The sequence below is a fragment of the Gallus gallus genome, chromosome 4 (genome assembly GCF_016699485.2).
Source record: "Gallus gallus isolate bGalGal1 chromosome 4, bGalGal1.mat.broiler.GRCg7b, whole genome shotgun sequence".
In the NCBI taxonomy this organism is placed as follows: domain Eukaryota; kingdom Metazoa; phylum Chordata; class Aves; order Galliformes; family Phasianidae; genus Gallus; species Gallus gallus.
Genome location: NC_052535.1, coordinates 45937496 through 45953618, shown reverse-complemented (window position 1 = coordinate 45953618; position 16123 = coordinate 45937496). Strand labels below are relative to the sequence as shown.

The 16123-nt window shown below is 51.8% G+C and overlaps 2 protein-coding genes across 57 annotated transcripts in view; both read right to left on the bottom strand.

Moving 5' to 3' along the window:
* Nucleotides 1-15843, bottom strand: part of SCD5 (stearoyl-CoA desaturase 5) — a 21067-nt gene extending 5224 nt beyond the window's left edge. The window contains exons 1-4 of the mRNA XM_015276479.3: nucleotides 15836-15843; nucleotides 15607-15739; nucleotides 12324-12930; nucleotides 3229-3359 (exon numbers count right to left, since the gene is read on the bottom strand). Coding sequence (XP_015131965.2) covers nucleotides 3229-3359; nucleotides 12324-12930; nucleotides 15607-15739; nucleotides 15836-15843 — 879 coding nt within the window. The remainder of the gene's footprint in view (nucleotides 1-3228; nucleotides 3360-12323; nucleotides 12931-15606; nucleotides 15740-15835) is intronic.
* SEC31A (SEC31 homolog A, COPII coat complex component) overlaps nucleotides 15373-16123 on the bottom strand; it is a 33669-nt gene continuing 32918 nt past the window's right edge. For 38 of the 56 annotated variants that reach the window (NM_001397049.1, NM_001397074.1, NM_001397053.1 and 35 more), the window contains one exon: nucleotides 15373-16123. In NM_001397049.1, coding sequence (NP_001383978.1) covers nucleotides 15944-16123 — 180 coding nt within the window. In that variant the 3' untranslated portion in view covers nucleotides 15373-15943. The other 18 variants (XM_040698962.2, XM_015276261.4, XM_015276262.4 and 15 more) reach the window with 1 other exon arrangement.

Below are 16123 nucleotides of genomic sequence, written 5' to 3'. Positions count from 1 at the left end.
GGGATGTGTACCAGGTTGAGACATCAAATGAAACGTACCTACTTTTTGGGAAACAAGTCTTGAGTTTGCAGGCAGGCTGGAATAAGAGTGTCAGGCCCACAAGAGCAGCTCAGTGTCGAATGCAGATCAGATACAAATTAAGTTCAGTCCTGCTTCTGCTCAAGCTGTCAGCAGGTTCAAGTCACTGAAATTCCCTGTGACTGCAAGTGGCGCTGAGGGGCTGGCAGGGAGGAAAGGGTGGACGGCAATTTCAGAACTGAAGCAAGCCTTTCCAAGTTTACACCCAGTTTGCCTGTGCTAGACTGAACTGGTTGTTTCTGCAGCACTGCTGAGCTATTACTATTACCACAGGGAAGCCTTTGGAAAACTCAGGCCACACGCTCATCTGTGAATTCAGTAGTACCAAACTATTAAACAAAAGTAGTTAGTTAGTGCCTGGATATACAACAGTGTGAGCTCGAACCAGAGAACGCTTAGCTGAGTGCCCTTCTCTCTGCTCTTTGTCTTTGCACAGCCAGAGAGGGTTCCAGACAGCAATACCAAAAGAAGGAAGGGCTTGGGTTGCTTCTAGGAACCAGCAGTAGCACCCACAACCACCAACCACAGCAGCTTTGCTCCCAGCAGAACTGAGGAAGCCATTTGCGGTGTCTGTCGAGAACCACAAAGCAGCAGTCGGTGAGGCAGAGGATACACTCAAGGACACAGTAAGCCCAAGCTAACAACTGCGTACGGCCGTATTTTGTGAAACAAAAGCTCTGTGCTCAAGGTGTAACAGAAATCATTCCTTTCTCTCAGCTACCAACATTTGAGAGGAAGTACCAAGGCCACCTGTGCTGCTGAACAACTCCAGGAATGACTGCAAATAGAAACTAAAGAACTCGGTTCCAATGTGTCAGAGTTCAATCTCAGCACTGCAAAGGTGCTCTTTGAGAGAGCCCACAGAAGGTGAGTGAGGAACAAAAGCCCACTGCACGGGATGGCAAACCAAGTGGAGCAAAGCAAACCGAAGGTCACCAAGCTCCTCAGTGAGAACAAGAGCAGATTTTTACCCTGCTGCCATTTTTTTTCCTACAGAGAAATGAAAGGGAATACAAGCCTCTGCAATGCTTCGAGTGGCAGATTTAGTCTTCAGTGGGAGGATCCAGAAGACTACAAAATGCTAAGATCAAGTCATTTAAAAACAAAACAGGGCTATGCAAGAAACACGCTTAGGAGGGGTCCTCTTTCTTAACCAGAAATGATCTTTCAAATGGAATTACTGAGCAGTTTGCCACAAGAGCACTTAATAGAACTATTTGTGGCACAACAGGTAACCAGGTCAAAGCAATGATAACGATACTGTGAGAAATTAACTTGGCTTCTCACACCGCACAAAACACCTGCAGCGTTGACAAAAATGTGATTCCCCAGATGAAAGCACTGGGAAGCTGTGAAACAACTGAACTGCATCTAATTAAAAAACACAAAGGCTAAGAGGAAATACAGGCCAGAGGCCAGAACTGTAGGCAATAAATACACCCACAAGTGCAGCATTGCGCATGTAAATGAGAGTGTATTAATAGCAACCATTTTTCAGGAATGTGTCACTCTTGATGAAGTTTCAGGTAAATAGAGGAGTGAAATCCTCTCCAAAGCAGAGCGACAGCATCGTGCTGTGACAGTGATACAGACGAGAGGTTTCATTAGCAGATCCCTTCATCAACCTGCGGACCAACACATGACGACAAACTGGGGTGCGTGACAAAGAAATGGTGAAAAATGCAGTAGGCAGCAGGGAAAACACTGCTGCATCTGATGGTGTTTCAGAGGACATTCAGCATGTCACACCCATACCCTCATGCACCATGAAGTCACTAGGGGCAGAGCTGCCCCTGCCCTTCAAGAAGGCAGCATCCAGGTATGCTGCAAGTATCCTCAAAGCTATCTCTTCCTAAAGCCAACAGGAGGGAGAAGGACCTGAAAACTTGCTCACTGCCTGTTTGTGGTGGTGAAGGCAATGGATGTCATGGTAGTCAGGAACAGGCTTCAGGCTATTTAAAATTTAGAGCGGGTGATTTGGCCTTTCGTTTTTCTTCTGATACAATGCTACACAAAGGTAGCTTGGAGGTACTTTGAAGTACTTCACTGCCTCAAAATCATACCATGACCACAGCCAAAAGCAATGTGAGGCTCGTGGCAATCCAGCTTGACACACTCATTCGAACTACACAGGAAAGGTATGATGCGCTGTAAAACAGGAGGACAGTACCAGGGGGTTATTCATAACTCAAAATGGTTGTTGAACACAGTGAGCAAAGGGTCTGTAAAACTCTGCAAGTAACACAGCACCACAAAGCAGCTGAAATACGGCTCAGAATTAAGGTGGGGATTACAGTAAAATGGGACATATCACCATATTCAAACCAAAGCATTATGCTCTTTGTAATGTGCAAAGAGACCAACAGGCTTGATACTCTCCACCTTAGAAAGATAAATCAAAGATGATTCATCCTTGCTTCATCCTCTGAAAGGAAAAAGCTGAAAACTCAGGGCACAGCACACACGTGGTACCCAGTGCCACAGGGGGTAATGGCAGCCAAGCCAGATAAGTGTGATGTTAGCACAGATGCATATAACTCTTTTGAACAGCCAAAGGAGCAACTAAGTTCACACCACACTATCCCGGTTCTGGGCTACCTCCTACCACCACCTGAGTGTTACAGAAAGATTTCTGAAGTCTAAGATTGTGTATTAGGAAGTACAGAGCTCATAAAACACTTCTTGGTAATGTATTTAAATTCTACTGCTGAAAAATGCTGCATCAAACAGAGAGATTATGATGGTGTTAAAGTACGTCTGCTCTCCTTTCTGGGCATGTGAAAACCCCTCAAAGCCTGGCTAGACAAGGAGACTTGATTATGCCAACATATCTGCACAAGGTTGGCCCTTACACAAGTTTCTGTTATCCTCTGATGTGTGGGGCCTGGCCTGGGTTAGGAGAACCCCTGATCGAGGCATGTTCAACTTGATCCTTAAGTAACCATTGCTCCTGGGCTGTCTATTAAGCGATGTTGTGTGGGTGGTGGGAGGGTCTCAGCATCCCCTAGGCCAGCACCGTGCATCATCAGCAAGTGTCTTCCTGCTGATAGATGAATTTTTGCTTTTGATGTTTGTAAGCTGAAGTGATCCCCATCCAGGAGATAAAGCTGCCTGAAGGCAAAGAATGAGGACAGGCAACCACAATCCCACCTGGAAGGCCATGGAGTTAGCTACAGCCAGGAAGATTCGCAGAGGCAGCTTGGCTTTGTACGAACGGTGGCTCCACAAGCGATGCGCACCAGCCGTCACGCCCAAGGCTGTCATCAGGAAACAGAAATACGCTGAAAGAAAAGAAAACAAAACACGAGGTGTGCCAGGGGCCAGCTTTTTTATTTTTGCTTTCTTCATCTTAAAGCTGATCCTCATCCCTGCTCGCCCATGTTGCCTCTGGGAAGGCTCGGGAAACGAGGTAAAGATGTCAGCCCAGCTCTGCCCAGCGGCCCTGGGGATGCAGAGCTCCTCCTCTCACCCCCTTCCCACTTTGCCAGTGTGTTGTTCAGGGGAGTCTGGCAGCACCAAAGCACTGTGCTGTGATGCATTTGCACCGTGCACCTTTGCCAGCTAAAGTGGAGTGAGGGTTCATCTCTCATCTCAGAAAAGTGGCAACGACAGAGCCAGCCTCCTCCAAACAGCTCTTTGCTTGAGTCTCATCTGCCACCTAACTGAGAAGCATCGCTTCCCATCCCTGCAAATACAAACTGTGTCAGAGTTCCCACAATAAAAACTTCTCTCACCATCGTGAGCTTATGAATCAGTAATATAAATGCACCGGGGATCTCAGCGTTCACAGCCTCCTTCAGCTTCAGGAACTGCCTTTCCTTTCTGTAATTAGAAGATTGGCCAAGTAAGCTTGTTTTGAGCATTCTTTTCAGATGGCCAACGCAGTGAGGAAGCAGCTCTGTTCCATAGGCACCGTGCTCCGGCTGCAGCTGGACACTGCCTGGCATGCGTGTGGGACAACAAGGAGGGACGTACTGTGTAACCCCAGACAAACCAGGCCACTCCAGCTGCTCCCATTTCAGCTGTCCAGCTGTCATGATAGCAGGCTCTTATGTCTCCCTCCTGCAGGGAGCACTGATTTCTCATACTGTGTCTTAAGAGTACATGCTCACTTAACAAGTGTACAATTGAGAAAATAAATAAAAAAGTGGTTTCAAACAACAGGAACATCACAGGACAACCTGAAGTGTGTTTGCACGGTGTAAGGTGATGTGCTGTCCAGCCAGGGCCTCCTGCCACCTGAAACACACAGGCTGCTTGAACCAAGACCCGGTGTTCAAGGAACATATAGACGTTGTGCTGAGGGACGTGGTTTAGTGAGAACTACTGGTGACAGGTGGATGGTTGGACTGGATGATCTGGTAGGTCTTCTCCAACCTTGGTGATTCTATGATTTTATTCTATGAAAACATGCTTATTTTTTAATACCTAAAGAGTTCCTGGAACAAAAAGGGAAACCAAAGTCTTTCTCACAAATGCAGCATACGAACGGAGTCAGAATGATCCTAACAACGATGAAACATCTCCAAAACCTGCTTTTGACTCCATCGCTGAGGGGCCACTTCCCTTTTCAGCAGGCTGCAGCATTTCTGCTACTCCTGGAAAAAGGCTCATCTGTGCAGTTTCATCCAACATGAAAAGTCTATCACCAAATTCAGACGCCTGCTTGCTTCCTGAAGAGAACACACAAATGAACCAAAAACCATAACGTGCATGTTATTTACACATTTTGCTTTACAACTCTCAGATCAGTAACAATGCTGGCACTGCAGCTACCTTGCACTTGTTTCCTTTGCAGTCTCGCTGTTCTCACACTTTGCTCTGTCACTGCGAGGACATGGACTTCTCTTACACAACGAGGGGAAACCTATCCTGTCATCTTCTGTATGTGATATTGAGCTGTAGCGGGCTGATGAAGCAAGAACGGGGCAGAAACATCATTAAAAAAAGGCCTTCCAAACTGCTCAAATGACTGTAATTGTGGGAACAGATCTGTGACACATCCAACACTGACATTATCCCAGCAACATAGAAATATTAAGGCTGAATCATCAAACGAACATATTGCCTGTAGGTTTTATGGCTGGTCAACCTCATGCTAGTCCTGGGGGCTGAAGTCCTCTTCCTTCACCTGTCTCTTCCTTGCATGGGTTTGGTGTTTAAGGAGCATCTTGAATTTGAATCCTATTTTCTACCATACCATTAATGGAGACAGAAGGATCATCAAGAGGAATAGATCGCTATGCCTTCCTTAATACATGCAGAGGGGCTCTTCTCCTGGCAAAGCAATGCTGTTTGTTTTTTGGCTTTGCAGAGGAGAAATAATAACAGCGAGAATCTCCCTAAAATAAAGGCTGAGGGCTGAAGCATCCCTAGGAAAAAAACAACACTCAGGAGTTCGGTGGTCAGAGCAGACACATCCTGCTGGACAAACGCACGCTGCGGAGCTGAGGGAGAAGCATTTCAGAGGGAACACTGAGGATGAGGGGAAATGGATCAAACAAAAGAACATGTGTGCAAGGACAAGGGAGAGAACCTGTGCATGGGGCTGCAGAGAGGATGCAGGAGAGAAAGGAGTGGAGGTTCGTGCACTGTGCTCACAGGGAGCCGGCGGGTTGCTAGGCTCCAAGTGCACGGTGCCTGTGCACAGATGCTATTTATGGGAACATGCCAGAATCAATAGGCAGAAGATTTTTATCCAACATGCTTATTAATGGCCTGAAACAAAGGCAAACAGCGTATTAATTATAACTGCGGATGATGCTAAATTTGGAGCAACAGCGAGAGAGCTAAGAAACACAAAAGGATCCGTGCAGAAACAGGGAAAGCGTGGCTCAAAATGAGAATCTGCCTGGGTAGAAAAAGCAAAGTAATGAAGCTCAGGGCCATGAGCGCAGACAGGGATGTGCAATGAGGATGTAACACTTGGGAAAGCGGGTGCCTGCCAGGAGGATCACCAACAGCACATAAAATATTCTGAGCTTGCAACACGATAGGGCAGCGAGACATCAATGTGATGTTGAACAGCAGGCACAGGGGTATCGTCTCACAGCCGGAGAGAAGCAACGCAAACTACACCAGGCACATCGTTTAAAAATGGATGGGATGGGAGGCTGGCAGCATAGAACATTTGAGCCATCTTTTTCAGAACAGCTCGTCATCCCCATGGATGGATTTCCAGAAACTCTCATTGCACCAAGTGCCAAACTTCAATGAAAACGCGCGTCTGCGGGGCCAACCTCCTACAAGGATATGGGGAGATACTGCCACGGTCTGCGGCAGCTTCAGAGGCATCAGAAAATCATCCTCTGCTCTACATAGTTGCTTAAATCAGAGCCGATCTCTCCCTCAGGTATCTTAACTCTGTTGCATGCCAAACATCACTATTTGAACCTTTCTTCTTTTTTTTTTCCCCCCTCACTGCACATTGAAGATGTGATACCTATTAGTGAGACCAGTGGACTCCAGATGGCTTTTGACCCTTACCTGATTGTGAGAGCAGCAGACCAACCAAAGCCAGCAATCCACCAGGCACTGGGTGCACTCTGCACACCTGAGCTACAGTGCTGGCTCCTGCCATGCTTCTCGGGCAGCGGCTTCAAGAAGCCACTGCCAATGTCAAACACAGCCCAGCTACGTGGTGCCAATTGCAACCATCTCTGAGGGACGCAGCATCAGATATGAAAATAGCAGTTTGGAGACAAAATCAATTGCACATCTACAGTGGTGCGACTGTCAATATCTGAATGTGCTTTAACACACAGCAGTCGCTTTTCAGAGGAAGACAGCAGCCGAGCTGCTTGCTGTGGTCGTGTCAAGCCCAAACACATCGGGCAGATGGCAAAGGGGCCCGAGGGAGCAGGCAAGAGGCACTTCTTCATGTCTCTTTCCCTTATTTCTCTTTTCCCTTCCTTTGACTTCCCATAGCTTGACCCATGAAAGTAAGTACCAATGTGAGGGTTTAAACCAACAGGGATGGACACGCAACATTTGTGAGGTTACATGCTGCCATTTACCTCTGCTTATTCAGCCAGAGCACAACTGGTTGCTAGGGGATTTTTAATAATTGAATGCATAAAACTCGAGGCCTTCCGTCAGGCTACAAGAACTGCGTGAGAAATACAAACAGCGAGTTGCTCAAGCACAAACTCAGCATTGCAAAGCTGACCGATCACCATAAATATGCAGCACCGCCGTACCTGACAGTCAGGATTGTTCTATACATTAAATTGCACCTGCGTCCACGTTCCGTTCCTCGTTCGTGGGTTTTTGGCTGTTGTTCACTGGTAGATTTAGCACTAATTGATGATACCAGCTAACCCAAACTCAGAAAGCGTCGCCCTGATGCTCAGTGGCGGCCTAACTCCTTTTCCATTGGAGGCACTCAGGGAAGTGCCCTCCTGACCTGGAGCTGCATTTACTAAGGAGGCAAACCTCCCACCGCAGGCCCTGCCAAGAAGAAACGCTGAGTCGGTGCTCTGGCCCCAGGGTCTCTGCTGGCAGACGCGGCCGAACGGCCACTCCACTGTTGGCTGAGCCCTGCTGACTATCAAAGGCTGGCACCAGGAGCACCTCGGGCTGGATTCAAACCAACAACCCAGAATTAAAAAGAACCATTTCCCCGGGTTACCCGCGGTACAGCGTGCGCCGGCGCTCGGGGGAGCCGCGCAGTCATGTGAAGAGCAATGGTGTGAAATCTCAGGGCAGGAGCGGGTTCATCTAAAATTAGACCTACACATTTTCTGAGCTGCTCTAAACGGGACCGAGGGAGAAAGAGAGGAGACGAAACGCATCGAATGGAAGCGGGGAGGCAGAGTTTGGAGCTGCAAAGAGGAATAGCTTGACCGTGGTGCTCCAGGAGAAGCCATCTGTCACAGCCTCCTGGCCTCGCCCTCACCAGCCTGGGAAATCCAGCCTGCCCCTGCTTCAGCACACACGCCTGCATAGGCATTTTCAGGAACGTTCCCCAGAGCCGGCCCTTCTGGCTGAGTATACAAAAGACTTTATTCCGGTTGGAATAGCAGAAATGCTCACGTTGACAACCGAGGGCAAAGTGACGTTAAAAAAAAAGCCTACAGAGCAGTGGAAATTGCAGATGACAGCGAGAATTGCAGAGAAGGCTAAAATTCCCCCAGGAAGCACATGCAGATTCCCCGAACTCACCAGCGATGGAAGACTGCCTTATGATGCTGAACAGCTTGTATTTTTAGATCAAAAGAGAAGGCTGGAAGATGCTCCGATTTCTCTGAAATTTTTGATGCTTCTGTGTAGCCTCTCTCAGCCCAGCCGGATCCTGCGTCATCACTGAACCACGGGCACATTTCACTTCTCTCCCCCTGCCCTCACTGCTGCCCTCAACCCACAGGCTGGCTTGGGTTCCATTGGTCTTTAAGTGCTCTAGAAATGCCGAGAGTGCCAGTTTTGTCTCTTTTCTCAAGGACGGAAAGCAAGAAAGAGTGTGCTCGAGCCATCAGCCAACTCAAGCACACGGGTCTCTTCCTCAGCATCAAAGGTGAGAGCCAAAGCCACCACCTCCTAGCGTGACCCGACCCAAAACTCAAGCTCAGCCCCATACGTTTGCGGCCACAGCTCTACCACCAGCTCCTTCTTCCTCATGGAAAAACACAGCTCTCCTCTTGGGCATCACCTGAGAAGCCAGATGGAGCGGAAAAAGCCCCCTTCACAAGTCCCATCCTCCTGGTGCCTGGAGGGGGGGCAGGCAGGATTCCTGCCGCCAGCAGCTGGCACTCAGCTCTCCCCTCTCGTTCACATCAGCCTAGCTTTGCTCAGTACAGTAATTCTGAATGCTCTCTGGCAGGGCATCGCGTTTCATTGTTGGCCTCCACGGTGAAAATAAAATCTGATTGCGAGAAATTGCTCGGCTTCAATTATAACATCAGCGTTAATTGCAAGTGTAATCGTAATGGCAGGGAAGGAAGGCATAGTGGCAGTGATGAGGATGCATACTAAGTTCTGCGGGCGAGCTGACATTTCCCAGCCCAGCCCTCCCAAAGGAGCAAGCAGTGCTTTTCCCTCTGGCCGCAGAGAGCAGAATGAGCATAGATGAGCTGGTCTGCGTGGCTCTCACCACTCTGCCTGTTAGCATCTCCTGAAGAAGGATGAAATTGAGACAGGGAACAAATATACATGCTTAAAGCTGAGCATGGGGCAATCACCTACGGCAACAGCTAGACCAGGAACACTGGGGAAGGAAAAACATCTGAGCAGCAGGAGCATCACCTCGACCGGGATACCTCGGAGCAGGGAGGTCTCTGCAGGATTTAAGGCACTGTGTTCAGTTCCTGCTCCCTGACCTAAACCCTGCCTGCAGGAATCACCTGAACGTAATCACTTCAGGACCAAGGGTGCTCCCAGCAGAGCGGCAGCAGAAGCAACAGTGGGAGTTTTAATCAAGTATCTCCAATCCGCAGCTGTGAAACAGAGACTGTATTTTCACCTCCTTCCTCCAGAGAGGTCCCAGAGGTGCTGAGTACAGCCCATTTGTAGCCGGGATTCTTACTTAGAGCCATCTGCACAGAGCTTCCAACACAATGGGAGCTTCTGTAAGCGAGCACAGCGTGCACAGAAGTGGTTAACAGCCAAAACCTGTTCCTACCGCAAAAGCCAGTAGATGGCACTCAAGAATACGTGAGCCTTCCGAAATGTGCAAGCCCAATAAAACTTGCATCTGCAGTGCACACCAGCAACATGTGCCTCACTGCACGGGTCACTCCCTGCAAGGGCTGAGGAGGCAGCTGTGATCCTGCGAAGCCCTCCGGGCACTACAGTGACCCTGTGCCAGCAGCACAATGCCTTTCAGCCTCCTGGAGATGGGATGCCGGTGCGACAGCACTGATATGTCCCAAACACTGCCAAAAACAGGGTGAGAATCCTCCCCTCCCACAGAGCACAAGGCCATCCTCTTCCCCTGCTCTCAGGCTCCGGCAAGTCATATCAGTGTGTGAACCAGCAGCTGTGCACCCAGGTATCAGGCAGCACATCCTGAAGATACGGGTTTCTGAGTATCTCCTATCTTAAGACAGCGATAGGCCACGCATGTGCCAGTTTTTCAAGTCATGAGCGCCAGTAAAGCTCAGCAGCCTGAAAGAAAAGCGTTTAAAATAGTTGACGGGTTCATCTTCTGCTTTGGTTTGTTGTTCTTCGGTATTTCTGGGCTACGTTACGTGATTCCACGTCAGATGGCTAAAAAGCACCTTTTACTAAGCAGAATTTCAGAGCGTTATGCGGAGAAGGGGATGTACCCTGGGCACAGGGCTGGGATGTGCCACGGGGCAAGCCAGGGCTGCTCGATGGCTTGCACGCGTCAGCTGCTGTGCTACCCAGCCAAGGCAGTCACCAGCTCATGGAAAATTCTGACATGAGTAATTTCATTGTTTTTGTTCAGCTTGGACTGAAACCAAATTCCAGGGAGGCACCGGGATGGCCCTGAAAGCCTCTGTTTTACCCAGTTTAAGCATCCATTGAAAGATAACCCAGTTCCCAGCGCTCCCCGGGCGGTCCGGTTGCATTACCCAGAGCCAGTGGGGATCCTGCAGCTCCGTGTGTGGCACGAGGAGCAGTGACACCAGCTCCCAGCGTTAGTGCAAGAGGCAATGGGAACAGAGTAGTACAGATAATCCTGAGTAAACACCCGACCAACCAAGCCTCTGCGTGCCAGCATTTTCCATTGTCTATTATGTACAGCTGGACAAGTGTCAATAAACTACCAGTGAAAATGGGTCCCGCTGAGCATGCAGTTTGGCTCGATCAGCTGTTTCCTAGGTGGTACCGTGGCATTTCAGCTCTGCTTAGGTGAATGGAGAATCACCAAGTGGGCTCAGTACGGAGCACCCTGCCTGTCCCACTTACGGATGTCCCTGGGGAAGGCAAAGTAAGGAGCCAGGAAAGCAGTGGTGAGCCTCCGGCAACTGCCCACATCCCGCCATGGGTTGCACCTGGTGCTGGCAGTGGGAGCCACACTCGGCACACGTCTCCCTGTGGCTCGCTTGCAGGGCAGCAAGGGAGAAAGCAATGAGACGGCTGGTGCAAGACTGCCAGTAAGCTATCCAAACGTCGAGCTTGGGATGAGAAAGAAAACCACGTGTGGATCCAACGAGGGCCTCACCTCTTCCATTCACACCCTCTAACGCACAGCCCTGTTCAACACAGCCCTACGTGGCACCGAGGGACACGGCTGGCGGGCACAGCGGGGATGGGCTGATGGTTGGGCTTGGTGGTCATAGCCGCCTTTTCCAACCTTAACGATTCTACGTCCCCACCAGACTTCAGCACCGTGCAGCCCTACATCTCACCGAGCGAGGCTGCGTTCCTTAACCGGAGCAGCAACAGCCCTGCCTTTGTCTGCCCCGACCCCGGCGCGGCAGCACGCACTTTTGCTGGAGCCGTTCGGCAGGAGGGGCCGTATTCTCCCGGCTGGAGCCAGCGCGCTCGCTCCCGGCTGAAGAGCCCCCATAAAAGCTCCCGTAAAAACTTGGTGGTCTGCTGCCGGGCGCCTGTTAAAAAACAACGTCGAGGAACGGGAGGCTCTCCATCTGCGAGCGAGGCATTAAGTTGCAAAGTCGTCGAGACACGTTTATTATTTAGCGCGCCTGTAAAATCGACGAGAAGAAGAAAGACCTTAGAGGACGGAAGGTAATCCAATCCTCCCGCTCTGAGGAGCTCCCTAATTGAGGCGCGGCGGAATCGGGGGATTTCGACGCAGGAGAAGGAAGCCCACCTGCCCGCACGCGGTGGGACCCGCAGGGGTCGGAAGGAGCCCGCCGCTCCCGATGCCGGCCTCCAGCCCCGTTCTCCCGGCGCCGAACAAAGCAGCTCCGGCCCGCCGCGCTCCCCGCTCGCTGGGCGCACCCCGCGCCGCTCTCTCCCCCATCCCGGCCCCGCGCCGGCTCTCGGCCGCATCCGCGCAGCGCCACACCGCGACGCGGCGCTCGTCCCGCCGGCCCCGCGCGTTGCCCTCCCGGGGGACAAAGGACGGCCGTGCCCCCTCCCGACCGAAGCGTGCAAACGGGGGCGTCCGTAAAGCCGCATCCCGAGGGCCGGCTCTCCGCAGGACCTTCCGCGCTAAGCATCGCCCCTCCAGCCTTTTCGCGTCTCTCCGCCCGGCTGCGGAAACGGACGGATGCGAGCGGGGAGCGCCCGCCGTTTCTACAGCAACGGGCGGAGGGCCCACAAAGGCGCCGCCGCCGCGCGGCCCCGGCCCCGGCCGCCCCCGCCGCCCCACTCACCCCACAGCAGGGTGAGCAGCTGCGCCCGCGGCACCAGGCTGAGCGCGTACACGGCGCCCAGGTGCAGCAGCCCCATCAGCACCACGTTGCGCCAGACGATGGCCTGTCCGCCGCCCGCCGCCATCTCGCCGCCGCTCTGAGGGGAGGGAGAGAAGGAGAGAGGGAGGCGGCCCGGCCGGGGGGCGCCTGGGGGCGGGCGGCCGGCCCGCTCCGCTGCCTCTCCTCCTCCTCCTCCTCCTCCACGGCGCTCCCACACCGCGGCGGTGGGAGAGGAGGGGAGGGGAGGGGACGGGAGCCCGCCGGCCCCGCATAGCGACAGCCAATGGCCGCCGCCGCCCGGCAGCGGTGCCGCCCGCCGCCTCGCTGCCGGGGCCCAACCGGCGCGAGGGGTCCCCGACGGCCGTGGCAACGGCCATGGCAACGGGCAGGGCCCGCCCGGAGGGCCGCGCTGTGAGGAAGCGGGTGCGGGGGTGTGGCGGGGCAGCGGGAGCTCCTCGGTGGCCGCACCTGGTGCCCGGCAAAGGTGGGGCCCTGCGTGGAGCCGCTCGTGCCGTGAAGGAGCGCGGGGAGCCCCTCTGCGCCCATCGCGTGGCTCCCAGGGCTGCCTCTGAGCAGGGCGCGTCGTTGGCCAACAGGGGCTGTGGGATCCTGGGGTGCGTTGCAAAGAGCGCGGCCAGCGGGGTCAGGGAGGTGATCCTCCGCCTCCACTCTGCCCTGGTGAGGCCGCATCTGGAGCTCTGCGCCCGGTTCTGGGCTCCCCAGCTCAAGAACGACGGGGAACTTCTAGACAGAGCCCAGCGGAGGGCGACAAAGATGGTCGGGGCCTGGAGCATCTCCTGCGTGGGGAAAGGCTGAGAGAGCTGGGGCTGTTCAGCCTGGAGAAGAGAAGGCTGAGAGCAGATCTGATCAGAGCTTGTCAATATCTACAGGGTGGGGCCAGGCTGTGTTCTGTGGTGTGCAGAGGTGGGGGCAGCGGGCACAGACTGGAACGCAGGAATTCCATACGAACATGAGGAAGAACCTTCCTGTGAGGGTGACAGAGCACCGAGCAGCTGCGCAGTGGGGTCGTGGAGTCTCCTTCTCTGGAGGTCCTCAGGACCCGCCTGGACACTTTCCTGTGCCACCTGCTGCAGGGAGCTGCTCTAGCAGGGATTGGGCTGGGGATCTCCAGAGGTCCCTTCCAACCCCTGCAATTCTGTGCAAACCTCCACTGCCCTGCCCAGGAGCAACCACTCCGGCCACAGAGCAGCACCACCAGCGTTTGCCCTTGCTCTGTGTGGCCGTGAGCAGCGGTGTGTGTAGAGGCGATGCTCTTTCACAGAGCCCTCTGGCTACTCAGGGCCATGTGGCACACAGACCCACTGAGTGCTGTTAGTGCGGTGCACACAGCATGCTGTGCTAATTAATTACTAACAACACCTCCTGAGGCAGTCAGCAGAGAGGATATAATTAAAGCCCCCCCCCCCCCCTTTTTTTTGATACATTTTAGGCATTCTTCTAGAATCCTCCTCCTGGAAGAAAAGAAAGAGGACAGTGGCAATGAAAGGCAGTGAACAGTTTGCAGGGATGCAGCTGGAGCCACTGAGCGCTGCTGCTGCTGCCCTACCAGCACACTTCTGCTACTCAAAATGTTGACAGGGTTGGCCTCATTTCTTTTTTCCTAGCAGCCACCCAAGGGCACTTCCAGAGAAACTATTGCTGTGACACTTCTGGCCAATCTGCAGCTCTGAAGCTTGTGGGAACATCAATCAGAGCAGCCTTTTTTGAGCGAGGATTGCATTAAGCACACTCATGTCTCCTGCCTGTGCCCCACAGGACCCCAGTTGGCTACAGGCACCCTGGTTGGCACACAGAGTTGGGTGTGGAAGCTCAGCCCCACACTCCCCACATCACACTGGGCACATTGAGTCTGCTCCTGCTATCAGTGTGTGATTTATCATCTCCCCAGCTCTGGCTCAAGGACTCAGCCCAGCACCAGCAGCCCCAGCAGGCAGGGAGAAGAGGCAGCCGCCCACGTTGCCCGGTATAAATCTCTTCTCACCGAGATTAAAACTGGGCTATTTGGGGCCAAATTCTTTTAGCAGTGTAAATTGGCAGAGCTTCATTGCCTTTCGCAAAGGAAGCTGGCCATTTGCATTTATACCATCAGATGGGCAGCTAATTGCTTGGCATTCCTTGAAGATAGGAACAGACGGCAGCAGCACCGGTGAACTGTTACTATTAATCTCAGCTGCTCTCAGGAGAGAAGGAGCAGATTTTCACGGGCAGTCCTGTGCTGAACTTAGGCAGTGCAGCAATCCAGCTGTGAGTTGCAGAGGACAGCCTGGGTTCACACAGATTTATTCTACGCATGGATGAATGAAAGGCGGTACCTCAGAGGAACAGAGCTACTGTGCCTGACATAATCAGCGTGAAGTCACAGGAATCAACCATAACTTGCATTATTATTTGTAGTACTTCTTGCAGTATGCACTGCCACATCTACATTGCACAGACAGACTCTTCACCTGTGCTTTTTTAAATAAAAAACTGCTTCTCCCAGGCTGTTTTTTTTTTCTCTTTTCCACTGCTCAATTCCTTCAACTGTTCTTCCTAGCCTGGATGTAGTGATACCAGTGATTCATGGCACACTTGCTGGAAATGTTTAAAGCCAGCTCCTACCACGCTGCAGGAGAGACCATGTGCTGAGGAAACCCACCTGACCCAAGCAGCAAAGGCTTGCTTGCAGTCTCGTGTCACAGCAGAGGCCGGAGTCTCCAGGCTCAGGGGGACTGCAAGAAACAATTGGCACCTTGTTTGCAGACTGCATAGAATCTCTCTCTGTAAGGGTGGCTTATAAACCACCCCACATTATTTCTGCTCTCAGCTTTTAACAAATGCATACAGATCTGTTCAGAACACTTGCAGAACCCTTCCTTGAAATGTCAATATCTCAGTGTAAATGTTAAGTAGAGCTTTATCACGAACAGCACAGAAAGATAAACATATCCTTGTGGCTCAGGACACACAGAAGGCTGCCTCCCTCTACTCCAGGTTCAAAATATCTAAGTTGCACTTCATCACAACATATTTTAATAAATTAACATTTATTGAAAATACAACATTAGCCTTTATTTTGCTCATTTGTCCCAGTGCAAAATTAAGCTATATGACATGTAAATTGTAACAACAGAATTGCAAGCAGTCTCGTAAAATGAAAGACCAACTACACTTATAACAGGATCAGACTCTTTAATCTGGTGTCTAAGGAACAGTGAGTTGCAGGGTCTGATACACAACCTACCTTCTCGCTTTCACACGTATCTGTTATTAAAAGCCACTGTTTAACAGTATAACATGCATCTAAAAATTGACAGTATGGGGCGCCGTCCCCATTAAATAGACTATCTGTAGACAAACCATTGGGGATGAGAAAACTGTTAAAAAGAAAAAGAAAAGCACCAGGGCTCCAAGGCCCGCCTAGAATGATGGATTTCGCAGGGGGAGCGTAATGCCATTTGTCAGAGCTCTACTGCGACATGCCGTGAGGACTGCGTTTGGTCCGCTTCTTGCATGTTTGCTGTAGAAATGCACTTCTTTGGAAAAGCAACCATCACAGGCTTTGCAAGCGCAGGGTTACTTCAGACACCCAACTTATTGGCCTGGATGAGGACAACTTTCAGAACAGGCATGAAAGCAGAGGTCTCGCTGAAGTTGCTGGTGCTGACTATGTGCATGTGGATGTTCAGTCCTTCCACGTAGTTGCGGGTTTCGATGCTCTTCACGATGTTGTGCAAGCCGCTAACGATGGCCGGAGAGAG